At 40.4% G+C, this 15726-nt stretch overlaps 1 protein-coding gene across 1 annotated transcript; it reads right to left on the bottom strand.

Moving 5' to 3' along the window:
- Window positions 1–5086: 5086 nt before the first annotated feature.
- LOC307262629 (uncharacterized protein) lies at window positions 5087–12742 on the bottom strand (the record flags this gene model as incomplete). The annotated part of the gene is made up of 2 exons (XM_080043578.1): window positions 5087–7981; window positions 12658–12742. 2 exons carry the CDS (start codon window positions 12740–12742, stop codon window positions 6954–6956), a joined length of 1113 nt encoding a protein of 370 aa, XP_079899704.1. The 3' UTR covers window positions 5087–6953.
- Between the last annotated feature and the right edge of the window lie 2984 nt (window positions 12743–15726).

Consider the following 15726-nt stretch of genomic DNA (forward strand, 5'->3'; position numbering starts at 1 on the left):
GTCATATGACAGGGACATTTCTTAAAGTGACAGTACAGGTATAGGCCTCATTTTAAATTAACATTGGAGTTTGAACAGGTTACAGAATGTACCTTGAACAAAGCTTAAACGTATACTGGCTTCATGTTAATCAGTATTTGGTGAATTTTCAATCAAAATAAAGACATCATTTCACCCTGGTTACACTACCATCTGTTACATTATATCCAGTGTTGGGCAAGTTACTTCAAAAGCGTAATGCGGTATTTATTACTTATTACTGGCATTTCAAAGTAGTTAGTTACATTACAATATTACTGTCTTTGAATTGTAAAGCATTACACTACTTTTACATTACTTTTGCATTACTTTCACCAAAATAACATGAAATATGGATTTGGTGTTCTCAATAGATCTTCTTGTGTTCAATGCAGCTCATTACACAGCAGGAGGTGACATGGTATGGCATAATGACTGAGCTAGGCTTAAGGCTAACACAAGTAGGCCTATGCTATATAATATAATGGTCACAGTTATGGCTCATGGTGCAATACATTTTATAATAGAAATACTGTATCTTTAGGTATGTATTTAGCCTATATTAATATCAATAGAGCTAGAGCCTACTACTGTAGATTGAAAAAGTAAATTGAGCCTCAAAGATTTGTTTCTTGCGTTCTGGCGACTTAAAAGCACAAACAAGTTGTTCACATCATCATCAACTTTTGCCTTTTTTAGTTGTTCCAAAGAATCTGCCTTATCATCTTGCCATCTGATCTAAATGATAACAGCCCATTATGTTTGTTTATCGTCTCTCTTGCGTGACATTTTATAATAACAATAGTAGCCTTAATATATCTCTCCTTTGCTAATTCAAAGCATCCACTCATTATGTTGGGAGTCGACGTGTGTGTCAGAGGCATGAATCGACAAAGCGATCAACTCTTACTGTGGCTTTTTTGCTGCAGCACTTGTAGTGCTGAGGAGAGCTTGCCAACTGCGCTGTCCTTTACGCACCATCATTGCCGCCGTTATGTTAAGATTTCATAATTTGCATCAAAGCAAACCCTTTAGGCGCCGGGTTTTATTTTTAAAAATACTAGATTTTGACACTTAAATTTCAGAAGGCTCTGGATTGGAAGTGGTTTGAGATAGAGACAAAGTGTAAATGAGACAAATATTGAGAATGACCTAAAGTTTATCTGGGGAGTAAATTTTCCCATCTAATTAGCATATTATGACGTCATATGGTGGCGGCCAGGCTATTATGTAATTTCCATGAAATACCTGATATTTTAAAAGAGAGTTGAACTTATTTAATCAGATTCACCCCTCCATCCATTTGTAATGATGTCCACTTTGTTGTAAGCCAACAGTTGTAAACTAGAACTAGAACTACACCACAAAACTCATATAAACAGTAGGCGTTTATGATTTTTTTTACCCACCACCATTTTTATTTCCTTTTTTCTTCTATTCTTCATTATTATTATTATTATCATCATTATTATCATTATAATATGATAATATTAATATATATATAATGCTGCGTCGCATGGCTGCACCACTGCTGCGCATGGACGCACCGTGACCGGGGCCGTAGAAAGAGTGAACACCAACTCCCTACTCGTCAACTTTTTGCTTGCCATATCTCTAAATAACTCCTAAATCCAGCAATACCGCTTCAGCATAAATAGCTTGGGCAGTGAGACGGAAGCCAGTAGGCTAGCGCATCTTTGGAATCAATTGTAGCAGCAAATCGAGTTTTCTTCTCCTCTAGCAGTAACATTAGCGTGGGTTTTTTTCTCCTCTGCGAAACTCGCAGTGTTGGCCAATTTGTATAAAAACAACAAACCAGTCAATTTCGGGTTTAAAATGCATTGTATTGCGCGTTTCTGAGCTATGTACCGCGTTACATATTACCATTTTTTTTGCTGTAATGCCTTACATCACCGCGTTACAGCAAAACGTAATGCATTACAGTAATGCATTACTTCCTGTAACGCGTTACTCCCAACACTGATTATATCAGGTCTTCTGAGAGCTTGTAGTTATCTTACCTTCAGTAACTGCCAGTCCACACTGCTACATCCGGTTCAGGGTATAAAAATAAAAGTCTTGCGTGCAGTTAAAGGTGAAGTAAGCGATTTATTTATGTTAATATAAGTGTTAAATCGATCTTTATTCATACAGTGATCACTAACATAATGTGCGCGTTTCATAAAGCCGATCTCTCTGTCAGCTGCTCTGCATGTAATCGGCAAATAAACTTTTCGGGGATCCTGAAACTGATGTCCAATCATAAGAGAGAATGCTACAAACCGGCACCCGTCTCACTGCCGGTGCACACCAGAGCAACAGATGGGTGAATGTTTATGCGCCTACAATGGCGGAGCAGGTAAAAATCCTTCCCAATGTCGGTTGTGAGTACAGTGCGTTCCAAATTATTATGCAAATGATATTTTTCTCAGATTTTCCTAAATAGTCGATGCAAATGACAGTCAGTATAATGTTCAAGTCATCAACCGTTAAAGTATTTTACTGTTATTGAACAAACCTCCAAATGATAACGGTATTTTTTTCAAAAATAAAAAACTCAAAATGCACCGTTCCAAATTATTATGCACAACAGAGTTTCAAAACATTGTATAGGTTGTGAAGAAATAAAAATGGTCATTTGTTGAATTTGCAGGATGTGAAGGTCATATTTAGTGAAATTAAAAGCTATTTCAATCAAAAACATCTTAACAGGCTAAGTTACATGTTAACATAGGACCCCTTCTTTGATATCACCTTCACAATTCTTGCATCCATTGAACTTGTGAGTTCTTGGAGAGTTTCTGCTTGAATATCTTTGCAGGATGCCAGAATAGCCTCTCATAGCTGCTGTTTTGATGTGAACTGCCTCCCAACCTCATAGATGTTTAGCTTGAGGATGCTCCAAAGGTTCTCAATAGGGTTGAGGTCAGGGGAAGATAGGGCCACACCATGAGGTTCTCTCCTTTCATGCCCATAGCAGCCAATGACACAGAGGTATTCTTTGCAGCATGAGATGGTGCATTGTCACGCATGAAGATGATTTTACTACGGAAGGCACTGTCCTTCTTTTTGTACCACAGAAGAAAGTGGTGAGTCAGAAACTCTACATACTTTGCCGAGGTCATTTTCACACCGTCAGGGACCCTAAAGGGGCCAACCAGCTCTCTCCCCATGATTCCGGCCCAAAACATGACTCCGCCACCTCCTTGCTGACGTCGCAGCCTTCTTGAGACATGGTGGCCATTCACCAACCATCCACTACTCCATCCATCTGGACCATCCAGGGTTGCACGGCACTCATCAGTAAACAAGACTGTTTGAAAATGAGTCTTCATGTATTTCTGAGCCCAGTGCAACCGTTTCTGCTTGTGAGCATTGTTTAGGGGTGGCCGAATAATAGGTTTATGCACAGCTGCAAACCTCTGGAGGATCCTACACCTTGAGGTTCGCGGGACTCCAGAGGGTAACACTTTATAATAACTATCCGTTGTAACTCGTTAATAGATCATTAGTAAACTCTTAATTAATGATTATTAATGATTTGTTAAGTGTTTGTTAGCAGTTTGTTAAGGATTTATAACAATGGTAGATAGTTAATAGCTTAATAATTGAATCAGTTCATCTGGGAGGTAATCCGAGATACCGACGAGGCTGAAATAGGCTATAGACTATACACAGTGCATGGGCAACTGAGGGCAGCCCCATTTCCAAATGTTTTTAAATAAACTCAATACACACTGTGCATGCCATGGACTTGAACGTGACGTGATCAGTTAATCTCGGATTACCTCCCAGATGAACTGATTCAATTATTAAGATATTAACTATCTACCATTGTTATAAATCCTTAACAAACTGCTAACAAACACTTAACAAATCATTAATAATCATTAATTAAGAGTTTACTAATGATCTATTAACGAGTTACAATGGATAGTTATTATAAAGTGTTACCCTCCAGAGGCACCAGCGGCTTCAAATACCTGTCTGCTGCTCTGTAACGGCATTTTAGCAGCTGCTCTCCTAATCCGATGAATTTGTCTGGCAGAAACCTTCCTCATTATGCCTTTATCTGCACCAACCCGTCTGTGCTCTGAATCAGCCACAAATCTCTTCACAGTACGATGATCACACTTAAGTTTCCGTGAAATATTTAATGTTTTCATACCTTGTCCAAGGTATTGCACTATTTGACGCTTTTCGGCAGCAGAGAGATCTTTTTTCTTTCCCATATTGCTTGAAACCTGTGGCCTTCTTAATAATGTGGAACGTCCTTCTTAAGTAGTTTTTCCTTTAATTGGGCTCACATGGCAAACTAATTATCACAGGTGTATGAGATTCATTTCAATGATCCAAGGCGTCCTGAGACACAATATCATACATGAGTTTAATTGAAAAACAAAAAATTTAAAGTTTATGACACTTCAATCCATTTTGCATAATAATTTGGAACGCGGTGTATATCATGTTTTATCACATTTATGGATCTGAGATGATGCCAGATAACTCGCTGCTTGAAGTCCGCAGTCCATTAATGTGGTGACGTGGGGACGAGCGAGGGGACTGCTAACTGCAGTCACTGACAGGAAGTTAGCTAAACTGGCAGGAAGTTCCGCTTACTGAACCTTTAAGTCTGAATTCTGAATATGAGAAAAGTTACATTTGAGTTATACATTCAAATATACCCCTAAACTGGGGTAAAGTGAGACACAAGATAACTTTTTTTAAACAATCCTATTTTCACTGCCTTTCGTCCTGAATAAATCCTGATAATTTCTATTGCTTAGAAACATCCTGAATTAATGGGAAATGTGTAAATTTTACTGATAAATCATTGGAGCTCGCTCAGAGGGGAGCAAATGTAAAAAGTGTCTAACTTTACCCCACTCTCCCCTACATTAAAACACACATTGGACCTCTTAATCTCATGCTTATTTATTTTGATATAGACAGTGTGCAGACATTAGGATAAATAAACTCAAATCAATTTGAAATATGGATAATTATTTAATGAAAAATTGTAATTGAAAATATTAACTTCATCAAACTTAAAGAAAACATTTCCTTTCAGATAAAATAAAACACAAATCACTCAACTACTTTCTTAGAACTGAAATGTACATAATTCCACATCACACAGCCATGAAAACGTTTGGAAAATGAAATCAATGAATAAGAAGCTTCAAAAATGCAGTGGAAATTTTCCAAAACACAGTAGGGAAGTGCACAACACATGACTAATATGAAATTTGGTCCAGACGCTTTTTGGTAGAAATGTTGTCTCTACTTTAAAAAAAAATTAGGAAATTAGACTGAATGAAGACTTTGAACCACATATGATGATTCATGGGATGTTTACTAATAAAAGAGGAAGCATCACAAAACATTTTTCAAAAAAACCATTAAGTAAATATAAAAACAATGATAACAAACTACTTTGACACTATGTATATACTCTATGCACTATTTACAAGCTAAGTGGTAGCTGGGGAGCTTCTGGGTCTTGCTTCTCACAGTGTTTTCTAAGCCTGTGAGAGTATCACGAGAACATTCCCCGGAAACAGGAGGACCTCTAGTTTGAGATGATGCTTTCATTTTATTTTTCAGCCATATCTTCAGGGAGATATTAATAAAGATACGCGCGTGCTCACGCCTCGGCGCGGCCGTAAACCTCTATTAAAAATGTACTTTATCAATAAAAAAAAAATTCTACAACACATTCATGTTTTATAAGGTTTCTAAGTGGGGGGACACTTTTTGTCACCACCGTCAGACATTTCATTAATGTAATAAAATCAGGCAATATGAGGGGCAGCTGTCTCCGTGAAGGACCTATTGTCACAAGCTATCTGTGCAGAGTACATTAGAGTCAGACAGGCTCTGATTAGTGTTGTAGTTTTAGAATATTTTACATTACAAATCTTGAAAGTCCTGTGTCACAACCATGATACGTCAACACCGACTTACAATTTCTGAAGAAGTTGTATGAAATGTTTGGATAATTTTATTTTCCTGAAGTAGTTCATACTAGCACCTATCATCAACAGAAAAACCAAACTGCTACTAGAAAAACTCTATTTGTTCTGTTTAAGAAACGTTGAATATGTCAACACCGTCAGATATCAAAAACATGTATATTCATATACATTCTGAAAATATTTTTTTGTGGCTCTATCAGTTTCGGTGAATATTTGTGCTCACTATACATCTCATGGGTCTAGCATAAAATGAGGGAACATTTAGTTGTGTTTTTTGGTGTCTGACGGAGTTGACACAAAATAAGGAATGGCGAGCTAAAAAGGAGAAGCAAGGTAAAAAGTCCATTTTGATAAAAAAGACAAAAGCTGGGAGGTTGTGTCAAAGCTTAGCTCAGTAGCTGATTGTGATTTACTGTAAATATCAATAAAGTTGTGGAGTCTGACTTCACACTAAATCCTTCAGTGAGACTAAAAAACAAAAGATAAACCTTATTTTACTTCCAAAAAAAATTCCAAAAAAGAAATCCAGTTCTGCGGGTAGACAAAGGCAGTGCACCACGCTTACAGTTAAACCTATACAGGCAATAGCAGAAGCACAAACTGAGAGAAACATCTAAGTGTTTCTGCTCAGCCTTCCTCTCAGGAGCCTCTTTGATTAACCAGGTCCTGCAGGTTGTTTTTCACACCACTAAAGTACTGCTCAATCTCACTCTTCTGCCCGCTGTACCTGTATTCATAATAAGCTTTTAGATATCTCTCATAACGGCCACCCATATATGGAAGCATATGTTCTACCTTCATCTATCAGAGCTTCACAATAACTGGGATGGCGGTAATTATGACGCCTGCACTTTCCTTCCACCATTTCCCTGTGCTTTGTGAACAGCAGGTCAATGTCCCTCCACATCTCATAGCCGCTGTATCTGTAAAAAACTGTAACCCACATATAACAAATTACTACGGCTTCTCCACCGTGTGGGTCCTCATGTGAGCATTGAGGCTGGAGCTCTGACTGAACCCTTTCCCACAAATGTCACAGTGATACCCCGTGTGGGTCCTCATGTGACGATTGAGGCTGTCGCTACGACTGAAAGCTTTCCCACATTTGACACAGTGGTACGGCTTCTCCCCTGTGTGGGTCATTATGTGTTTATTGAGGACGGCACTCTGACTGAACCCTTTCCCACAAATAGCACAGTGGTACGGCTTCTCCCCTGTGTGGGTCCTTGTGTGTTTGATCAGGTCCTGTTTCCTGAGAAATGTTTTCCCACAGTCTTGACACTCAAGGTCTTTAATCCCTGTGTGTAACTTGGAATGTATCTGTAGGCTTCTCCTGTTGGAGAACCTCTTGTTGCAAACCTTACAAACCAGGTTTTCAGTTTGAGTTTCCTCCAAATGACTGAGGAGCTTCTTCTCAGACTCGCTCATCCTCTTGTGGGATTTCATGTGCTCTATTAAATGAAACATGTAGCGGAAACCTCGTCCACACACGGGACAAGTCCTGCTGTTTTTTTTACTTCTGGCAGAAGACTCTTTATTTTTCTCTTTTGCTTTTCCACTTTGTCTTTGTGGAGCCTTCAATTTCGATGACCTTGTATTTTTCTGCGGCCCTTTTCCCTCCAACCACTCTTCATCACTGCCGTAGTTGTCGCTCTCGGCCACAGAGAAGTCTGAAGCAAAGAGCGAATGTTCATTGTAGTCTGGTGTTACTAGCTGATCTCTCTCTTCTTTCACAGATTCAGGAAAGGGAAGAACGACCTCCTGTGTTTGACCATCATAAAGTTGTTCCTCCGTCTCCTCTTTTATCTCTAAGCTGAAACCAAGCGAGCTCTGGTTCCCGTGGCTGTTTTCTGTATTTATAATGGAGTGAGAAAGTCCTGGGGGCTCAGATGGGTCATGGTTAAACTCTTCTTTGATGGAGGTTTGTGTTGAAGTCTCCTCTACGGCCAGAGCAGCAGCACTGTTGGTCAACGAAGGTAGTGTAGCTACAGGAGGAGATAGAAGCAGAAGTCACTCAATAGGACACTTTACCTGACTATTACTAGATCAAATCAATAGAGTATTTATCTACAGCACTGAAGTTAAAGTCATTTTAAGCAAAAGGATAGAAAGTTAAAACGATAGTTACGTATGTAACTACGGTTCTATGAATTCTGGGTGACCACCAGAGGCGGTGCATCAGGGGATGATTCCATCTTGCGCATGCGCAGGTTGAGTTATTATACCAACAAAGTCACAAGTGACACATTGGTGACCCGGGAATATCTATATATTCCAGAAATCACCAGACGATCTGTTCCAACTGGATCTTCTCGCGGAATCTGAGAAGTCTTGAGTGACAGAGAACTCTGGCGGTCATCCGGAATTCATAGAACCGTAATTACATACGTAACTATCGTTCTATTTCATTCTTACTGACCGCCAGAGGCTTTAGCACTGGATGACTTACAGGGCTGGACTGGGACCAAAAATTGGCCCTGGCATTTTGGACCCAGACCGGCCCACCACAATTGATCGACCACCCACCAGAACACATTTATCAGGGTCCCTTAAAGATGACTGTTCCATTGAATTAAATTAAAATGTTGGTTTATTTTGAACAAGTGTACAGACATATAATACAATAATATTTACAAAGTGTTATAGTAGCTATAGTACTCTGTTGTGGGTGGTGCTCAAAAATGCCTAAAAACATGGTAGGCTCAGGACGGACTAAGTAATCAACCTCCTCCTGCTCCTTGCTCCCTCTCTCCAGACTCCTCGTCTGTGGATGGTGGCTCAACCTGTTTCATAAATGAGGAGAGACACACAATTGATTGAGGTTTTAAGGATGTATCAGTCAAAGAGGTGGAGAGATGCATTACAATATAGATGTATACAGGCAAAATGCACAAATTGTTGTTTTACTAAGTAAACCAATGTGAAAAAAGTGTACAAAAGTAATGGTCTAATGTATGTTATTCTAAAGTACATGATGGTCTAGAAAGCAGGTCTAGTAAAAGAAACTCAACAGCTTGTACAAAGTACGTACAATTCTGTGGTGGTCTAATTTTCTGAATGTTTCTAAAAAAGAGAAGCCTAATGCCTCAAACACTCAGTGTTGTGAAAGGAGAAAGTGTGACAACTTTATGTTGCATATTTGAGTGAATATACTTTTCTGCATTTACTGTTAACTTTGTGATATATTAATATATTTTTAATGCTCAGGTCAAATTACAGTCTGTATTTTTAAATTGCATTTAAATTATATTTAAAATAAATTAAATTCAAGTAGGCTATGTTTAACCATGTCAACAATCAGTACAGAAAAGTATATTTAAGTAAAACATTATTAAATCTACTATACTGAATAAGTAGGCTACAGCAAGAAGCAAAAACTGACAGCTTCCTCACTTTAATGTTGATCAGCTAGCAAAGTAAGGATACTCTTTCAATACACCAACAACAGAGCTATTTAACTCCTCAAATAATCCACAAGAGAGCTAGCAAATGTTTAGTAGGTTGTTGTAAAATAGCCATTTTGACATGGCTCTATAGATGGCTCTATCCATGATGTTAACACAAGCAGCTAGCTGTTAGCAAACTACACATGCTGTTTTAAAATTTAGCAAGCTTACACAAATAATTATTCTCAACATAACTTTATTTTCAACTTCTTACCACTAGTCCAGCAACTGTCTCCATTCCGTTTCTTCTCCGTTTTTCTCGAGTTGTTTTTCTGTCTGTTAGTGACGTGACTTGATTGAGTGATTGACAGCCGAGGCCCAAGGGGCGGGACCTCGGCCCTCCGCTGTGTGTGTGATTGGGCCAGGCCCGGTCCAGAACCAATCATGATGAATGGGCCAATATTTCATTGGTCTTTCAGGTTAAGTTGACAGTCTGCGCGGCCGAGAGGGAAGGGACCTCGGCCCACGGCTGTGTGACATGGGCCGGGCCGGCCATGGATGGGACGGACCCAGATTTTTTATTTTTTTATTTATTTATTTATTTATTTTTTAAATTGAACCTCGTCGGCCCAAAAGGCCGCCGGCCCACCGGTCATTTGCCCGGTATGCCAGATGGTCAGTCCAGCCATGCCAGAAAGGTCACGAAGAGTTCTCATCAATTAAGGGTTTGAAGCCATCGACAAGACAGCCGTCATCCCAAAGGATGAGGAGCAGCAACATTTACTCTGTAGAGCCGCGCAACTTACATGATGAAGACCATGTAGCCGTGGAGCAAATGTCCTGACGTGGAATCTGCTTCAAGGCAGCCCATGATGGAGCCAGACTCCTGGTAGAGTGGCACTTAAAGGCCAAGGGCACATGGAGCCCCTGTGCTCTTTGTGCATTCAAGACCACAATCCACAATCCAGTGGGAGAGTCTGTTTGGACAGAGCAGCCCCTTCCCTGCGACCCCCGTAACAGACAAAGAGGTTATTTGTCTTAAACAAGCTGGTTGCCACTTCAACATATGCCCTAAGCGTCAGCAGCTCAAATGGGGGTAGACATAAGGACCTCAGGACTACCTGCAAGTCCCATGATGGAGCCTCAGGGGTCGTGGTGGTTGAAGCCTCTGGGCTCCTTCAGAAACTGCTGACTAGGTAGAGGGACCGTCTGGTTGTCCACCCTCTGAGACCACGGCCACCTAGCTCCAGGTAACTCACAACCCAACATGGTGTAAGGTTGCTCTCAGTAAAGTTGACAGAGCTACATCAAACTCCAGACTTGGCAGGGCCATACACACGGCTGGTCAAACAGTGTCACTGCCAGACACTGACCCTCCAGCCGAGCTGCCCGCCTGTGAAGAGATTACAACATGCAGCTGTGGACAGCATGTCATCCTCCGAGTAAGAAGGATGCACAGCCGCAGCTGGTATACCATGAGCTGGTTGGGGTTTTTGTAGGGCTTAAATCTGAGCAAACTCGTTTGAAAGAGTATCCACTACACAGCAGTGCTTCTCAAATGGTGGGGTGCGCCCCCCTGGGGGGGCGCCGTGAGTTGTCAGGGAGGGCGCGGGCTGCCTTGATTTCCAACTGACCAAAAAAACAATTATTATTTTTTTTTTCTTTTTAGTGCTAGCAAGCGGGATGTGTACTTGTGTATGGTCATATTCGCGCGAAGGGCCGCGAATTGCAGTAAATAAATGTCCACATGTGTCTCCAAGTGTCTCTGTAGGCTATTTAAAAAGAAATCAAGCAAGTAGACTAATAATAACATTAATGAATTATTGGTTATCGCATCACAGAAGGCCTATTGGCCTATTAAACTGTGTTTACAGTTAACAAATGTTTGGAATGAAATGCAAACCTCAGTGAATCATTTGCTCTTGTTTCTCTGTCCTGAGATTCACACAGACTGAGCAGTCTTGTTTAAATGTTGCTAATAATCTGAACTTTGAATTTTTTTTTGCTGCAGAAGTTCTAAGCTAATTTTTGTTATCTAATTTGATAATAAGGTGATTGTATGCAGAATGCTCGTGCCAGAAACTCATACAGTGGTTTTGTACAGATGAATAAATAAATATTAGCAGGTTGTCAATAGTATTTCAATTTAGGGGGGAGGGGGGCGCGAAAAAATTTCGGTCCCCTAGGGGGGGCATGACAGAAAATAATTGAGAACCACTGCACTACAGGATATCCAAAATGTCAACCTTATGGGACTTCCCGAGGGTCCACCAGCTGCCGAGGCGTCTGGTGCCACTAGGACCAACACCCGAAGGGGGCGACCCTGGTCCGCCCTCCACTTCAGCCAACCTAACAAGCCTCAGTGCATGAGGCATGAAACTATAGTCCATGCATGGGCGTTTAACATGTCAGCAAAAATGAATTATGTCAAGCCAACTTTAGGCGGGAGCGCCCAAGTCACGTTGTGACTGAGCAACGATGACTATCGGAAAAAACCAAGTAGCTGCCGGAAATTAATTAGTAGCAACCGGGCTTCAGGCGAAAGCACCAACGCAACGGTCCAACACCCCTAATAGTAACAGTGACGGCGACTTTAGGAAAACCAAAGCCGACCAGTGGCGAGCCAATACCGGTATGCAACAGGCTTTAGGTGATAGCACCCGAGCACGGTGCGACACTAAGCTGTCGACGGGCAAGCCTCTAAAATTAAAGTAATATACACCACCAGGATTAACACAGCGGGGAGGTTAGCTGCCGCGCTAGCCGAAATCACAACAGCAAGTCACAGCCTCTGGTGGACGAAGGGGTAAAACCAGTTGAGGCACCAACCCTTGGGTTACGAGGCTACAAGCGACGAGCTAATACAAATCTTGTTTGTCGTTGACCTTCTATTTAAACCGCTACTGCAACAAGATCCAGTTGGAACAGATCCTCTGGTGATTTCAGGAGTATATAGATATTCCGGGTTCACCAATGTGTCACGGTGACTTTGTCGTCATAATATCTCGACCTGCGCGAGATGGAATCATCCAGTGCTGAAGCACCGCCTCTGGTCAGTAGGAATGAGATAGAACTGGAACTAGAGTGAATCCTGGATGACTATAAGAGGCGCTGCTTAAAGCACTGGATATATCCATATGGTGCAGATCTAGTCCCTATACCAACACAGTCCACTGTGACCCTCACATGACACTAGGAAGCTACATCTTCCAGGCTATTCTGAACCCTAACCTGCAGTGTGGATAAGATGAGAACTAACCCCAAACCCCTCTAACCTGTGATGGTTCTCTCCACCTCCCAGAGAATATCCTCGGCCGCTGCCAGCAGCCGCTGCTGGATAAAGGACCTGAGCTGGAACATGGTGCTGTCTGTGGATCAGAGCAGATGAAGGACACGGACCAAATCACACTTTATATAAATAATTAGTCATCACACACACACACACACACACACACACACACACACACACACACACACACCCCCTTTACCCTCAGTGGGAGTGAGGTGTGGTTAGAGTCATACACACACACACACACACACACACACACACACACACACACACACACACACACACACACAATAGGCCCCAGTTCCGCATTCCCTTGTTCGCTAACAAACACACGAGGAGATCCAGAGGCCTGTTGCATAAAAGTGGAATTCAGATATCCAGGATGATTGATAAAGCCGGCCTTGACAAAGTCTAGCCTGGGCACTTTGGATTAGTCAGTTGCAAAAAAAAAGAAAAGAAATATCATGGAAAGTCCTTTCAAGAAGTGAAACTTTCATAGATTCATTACACAAAGTGAAATATGTCAGGCCTTTTTTTGATGATTGATTGATCATTGAATAAAAAAATCCAGAATCTCAAAATATAAGAATATTACATAAAACCAATAAAAAAAAGGATTTATAATAATCAAATGTCAACCTTCAAAAAGTATCTTTATTCTAGATAGATTTCACTTCATGTGTAATGAATCTGACATAACTTTCGGCTTGCCGAGGGTTAAGAGCTATTTACCGTGAGCAGCGGAGAACTCAGATTCACAGCCTTAAAAATCACTGAAAATCTTTGGAGATGTCCAAAAAAGGAAAAAACATTGATAAGGGAAAGGAGGAAGACAAAGATTATGCGGAAGAATTGAAAAAACAGTTGGCAGACTTGATGAGAGAAATGAAAAGTGAGAGGGAGACGGAGCGAGCACTGCTGAAAGCTGAGCTGGCTGGGATTATGGACGAATGGATTGGGCGTTTTGATGCAAAAATTAAAGAAAAAATTGCAGCTGGTCTGAAGCCAATGTTGATCGAATTGAAGGAACTTCAAGCTGTGAATGTGAGGAAAGATCAGCTCTTGAAAGAGCTTGGAGATAAAATTGATGACCAAGATCAACAAGCAAAAAACAGAGATGTGATACTAACTGGTTTGGATATTAAACCTTGGTCGTATGTAGCTGCCGTGAGTGGAGAAGAAGAGGGCGATACAAGGAATGTGTCGGTGGATAACCAGGTTGAAAGGTTCCTGAGAAGCAAAGGCATTAGTCTGGATCTGGAGAACGTGGAGTCTTGTTTTCTTCTCCCGAAGGGAAAATTGGCCAAAAAGCGTGCTGTCATTCTGAAATTTGTGAGTAGAAAGCATAAGATAAATTTGCTCAGTCAAGGCAAGAAGCTTAAAGGCGAACAAATTGGAATGAGTGAAAACTTAACCAAGAGAAATGCTAATCTGGCCTACCAAGCGAGAGGGTTAAAAAAATGTGGACGGGTCCAACAAACATGGACAAGAGATGGAAGAATCTTCATCAAATCGAATGGAGCTACACCCGAAGAAGCTAAAATTGTGCAAATCAGAACGGAGGAGGATCTGGTTCAATTCCGGAGGGAAGAGGACCTGATCAACCCAAGCAGCAAGAATGAGCAACACACCTGATGGGATAAATTATCATGAAAGTCTGGAGTTATTAGCTAATCTTTACGAGGAACCTAGATTATCAGACCCAAATGACATTAATACATTATTACATTATTACAAATGACATTATAGCATGGACAATTTGAATTAAAGATGGCATGGTCTTTGAATTAAAGGGATTTAAACTGGTTTGTGTCATAATATAAGGTTTGAAATTGTAAATACAATGTGCTCTGCTATTGATAACCTAATGGAATGTGTGACTATTGAAATTTAAATGAAAGATACATGTTAACTATCAGCTGTGTGTTCAGAACACCCGAGTTAAAATTGGAAGACTTTCTCTGACTGAAGAATTTGTAAATACACTGCATGTTATGGGACTGTAGCCAAGGTCAGCAGACACACTGACTGTTTTGAATACTTTTGCAGAGGTGTTTAGGCTACTAGAGAAGAATTGGACAAGGCCATATCTGCATTGTCACAGGGAGAGAGGAAAATAGAGACCTAAAATGATTTGTGTATTAGAATGAATCTTCTTAAAAAAAAAAGAAAAAAAAACTGTGTTCTAACTGTAGTCGCTGTGTATCTGTGTATCTGAATCTTATGGCAGTGGGGGCGGGACTCGATAAGCCTTTGTCTTCTCCTGCTTCCCTTCGGACGATAACACAAAGTAATATGTATGAATATGCAATGAGAAAATTATGTATTGTGTGTAATTGTCCGGAAGAATAATAATAAATAAATAAATCTAGAATATTTAAGTTTCACTTTTTGAATTAAATTACAGAAAAAAGAAGCTTTTCATTGATATGTTGTTTTAGATGCACCTGTATATGGTTATAAGTACAAAGTGAATTTATTTGACCCACATACATTTGCAACGTCATCTGCCATCGATATCGATAGTATAAATATAGCCTACACTATGAACAGACTATCACATCGATTATGATAATTTATATAATTTCTTCTTAATCTAATTATAATTAAGTTAATCATAAATGGTTCAGGTTAAATAAATAAAAAAGAAGAACTATTTAACTAAATGACAATGCAGTCTTTTATGTGGTACCTTAAAACAGGCTAGAGAAAATAAAGCATTACACAGAAGATCACGGAATAACTGTTAAACACCTTGATTTCAGATCGGAGTGACAGCTGACTGAGCCAATCAGGCAACAGAATAAGTTTATCCTTTCCGTTTAGCTTGGTCCCGACCAGGCTAAAAGTAAAGGATAAATATCCATGGTAACTTCTGTCCCTCCGCTTTTATGCAACCGGATCATGGCTAACTCAAGCTAGGATAATCGAAATATCCTAGGTTAATCCCTTATCTTAGTTTTATGCAACAGGCCCCTGTAGCCAGGGCCCCAGGACACTGCCTTTTCCGAGCAACCAGCATGGACTAGTGGCCAACCCATTAGTACTGCATGCT

The sequence above is a fragment of the Ammodytes marinus genome (genome assembly GCF_949987685.1).
Source record: "Ammodytes marinus genome assembly, chromosome: 16".
NCBI classification, from domain to species: domain Eukaryota; kingdom Metazoa; phylum Chordata; class Actinopteri; order Uranoscopiformes; family Ammodytidae; genus Ammodytes; species Ammodytes marinus.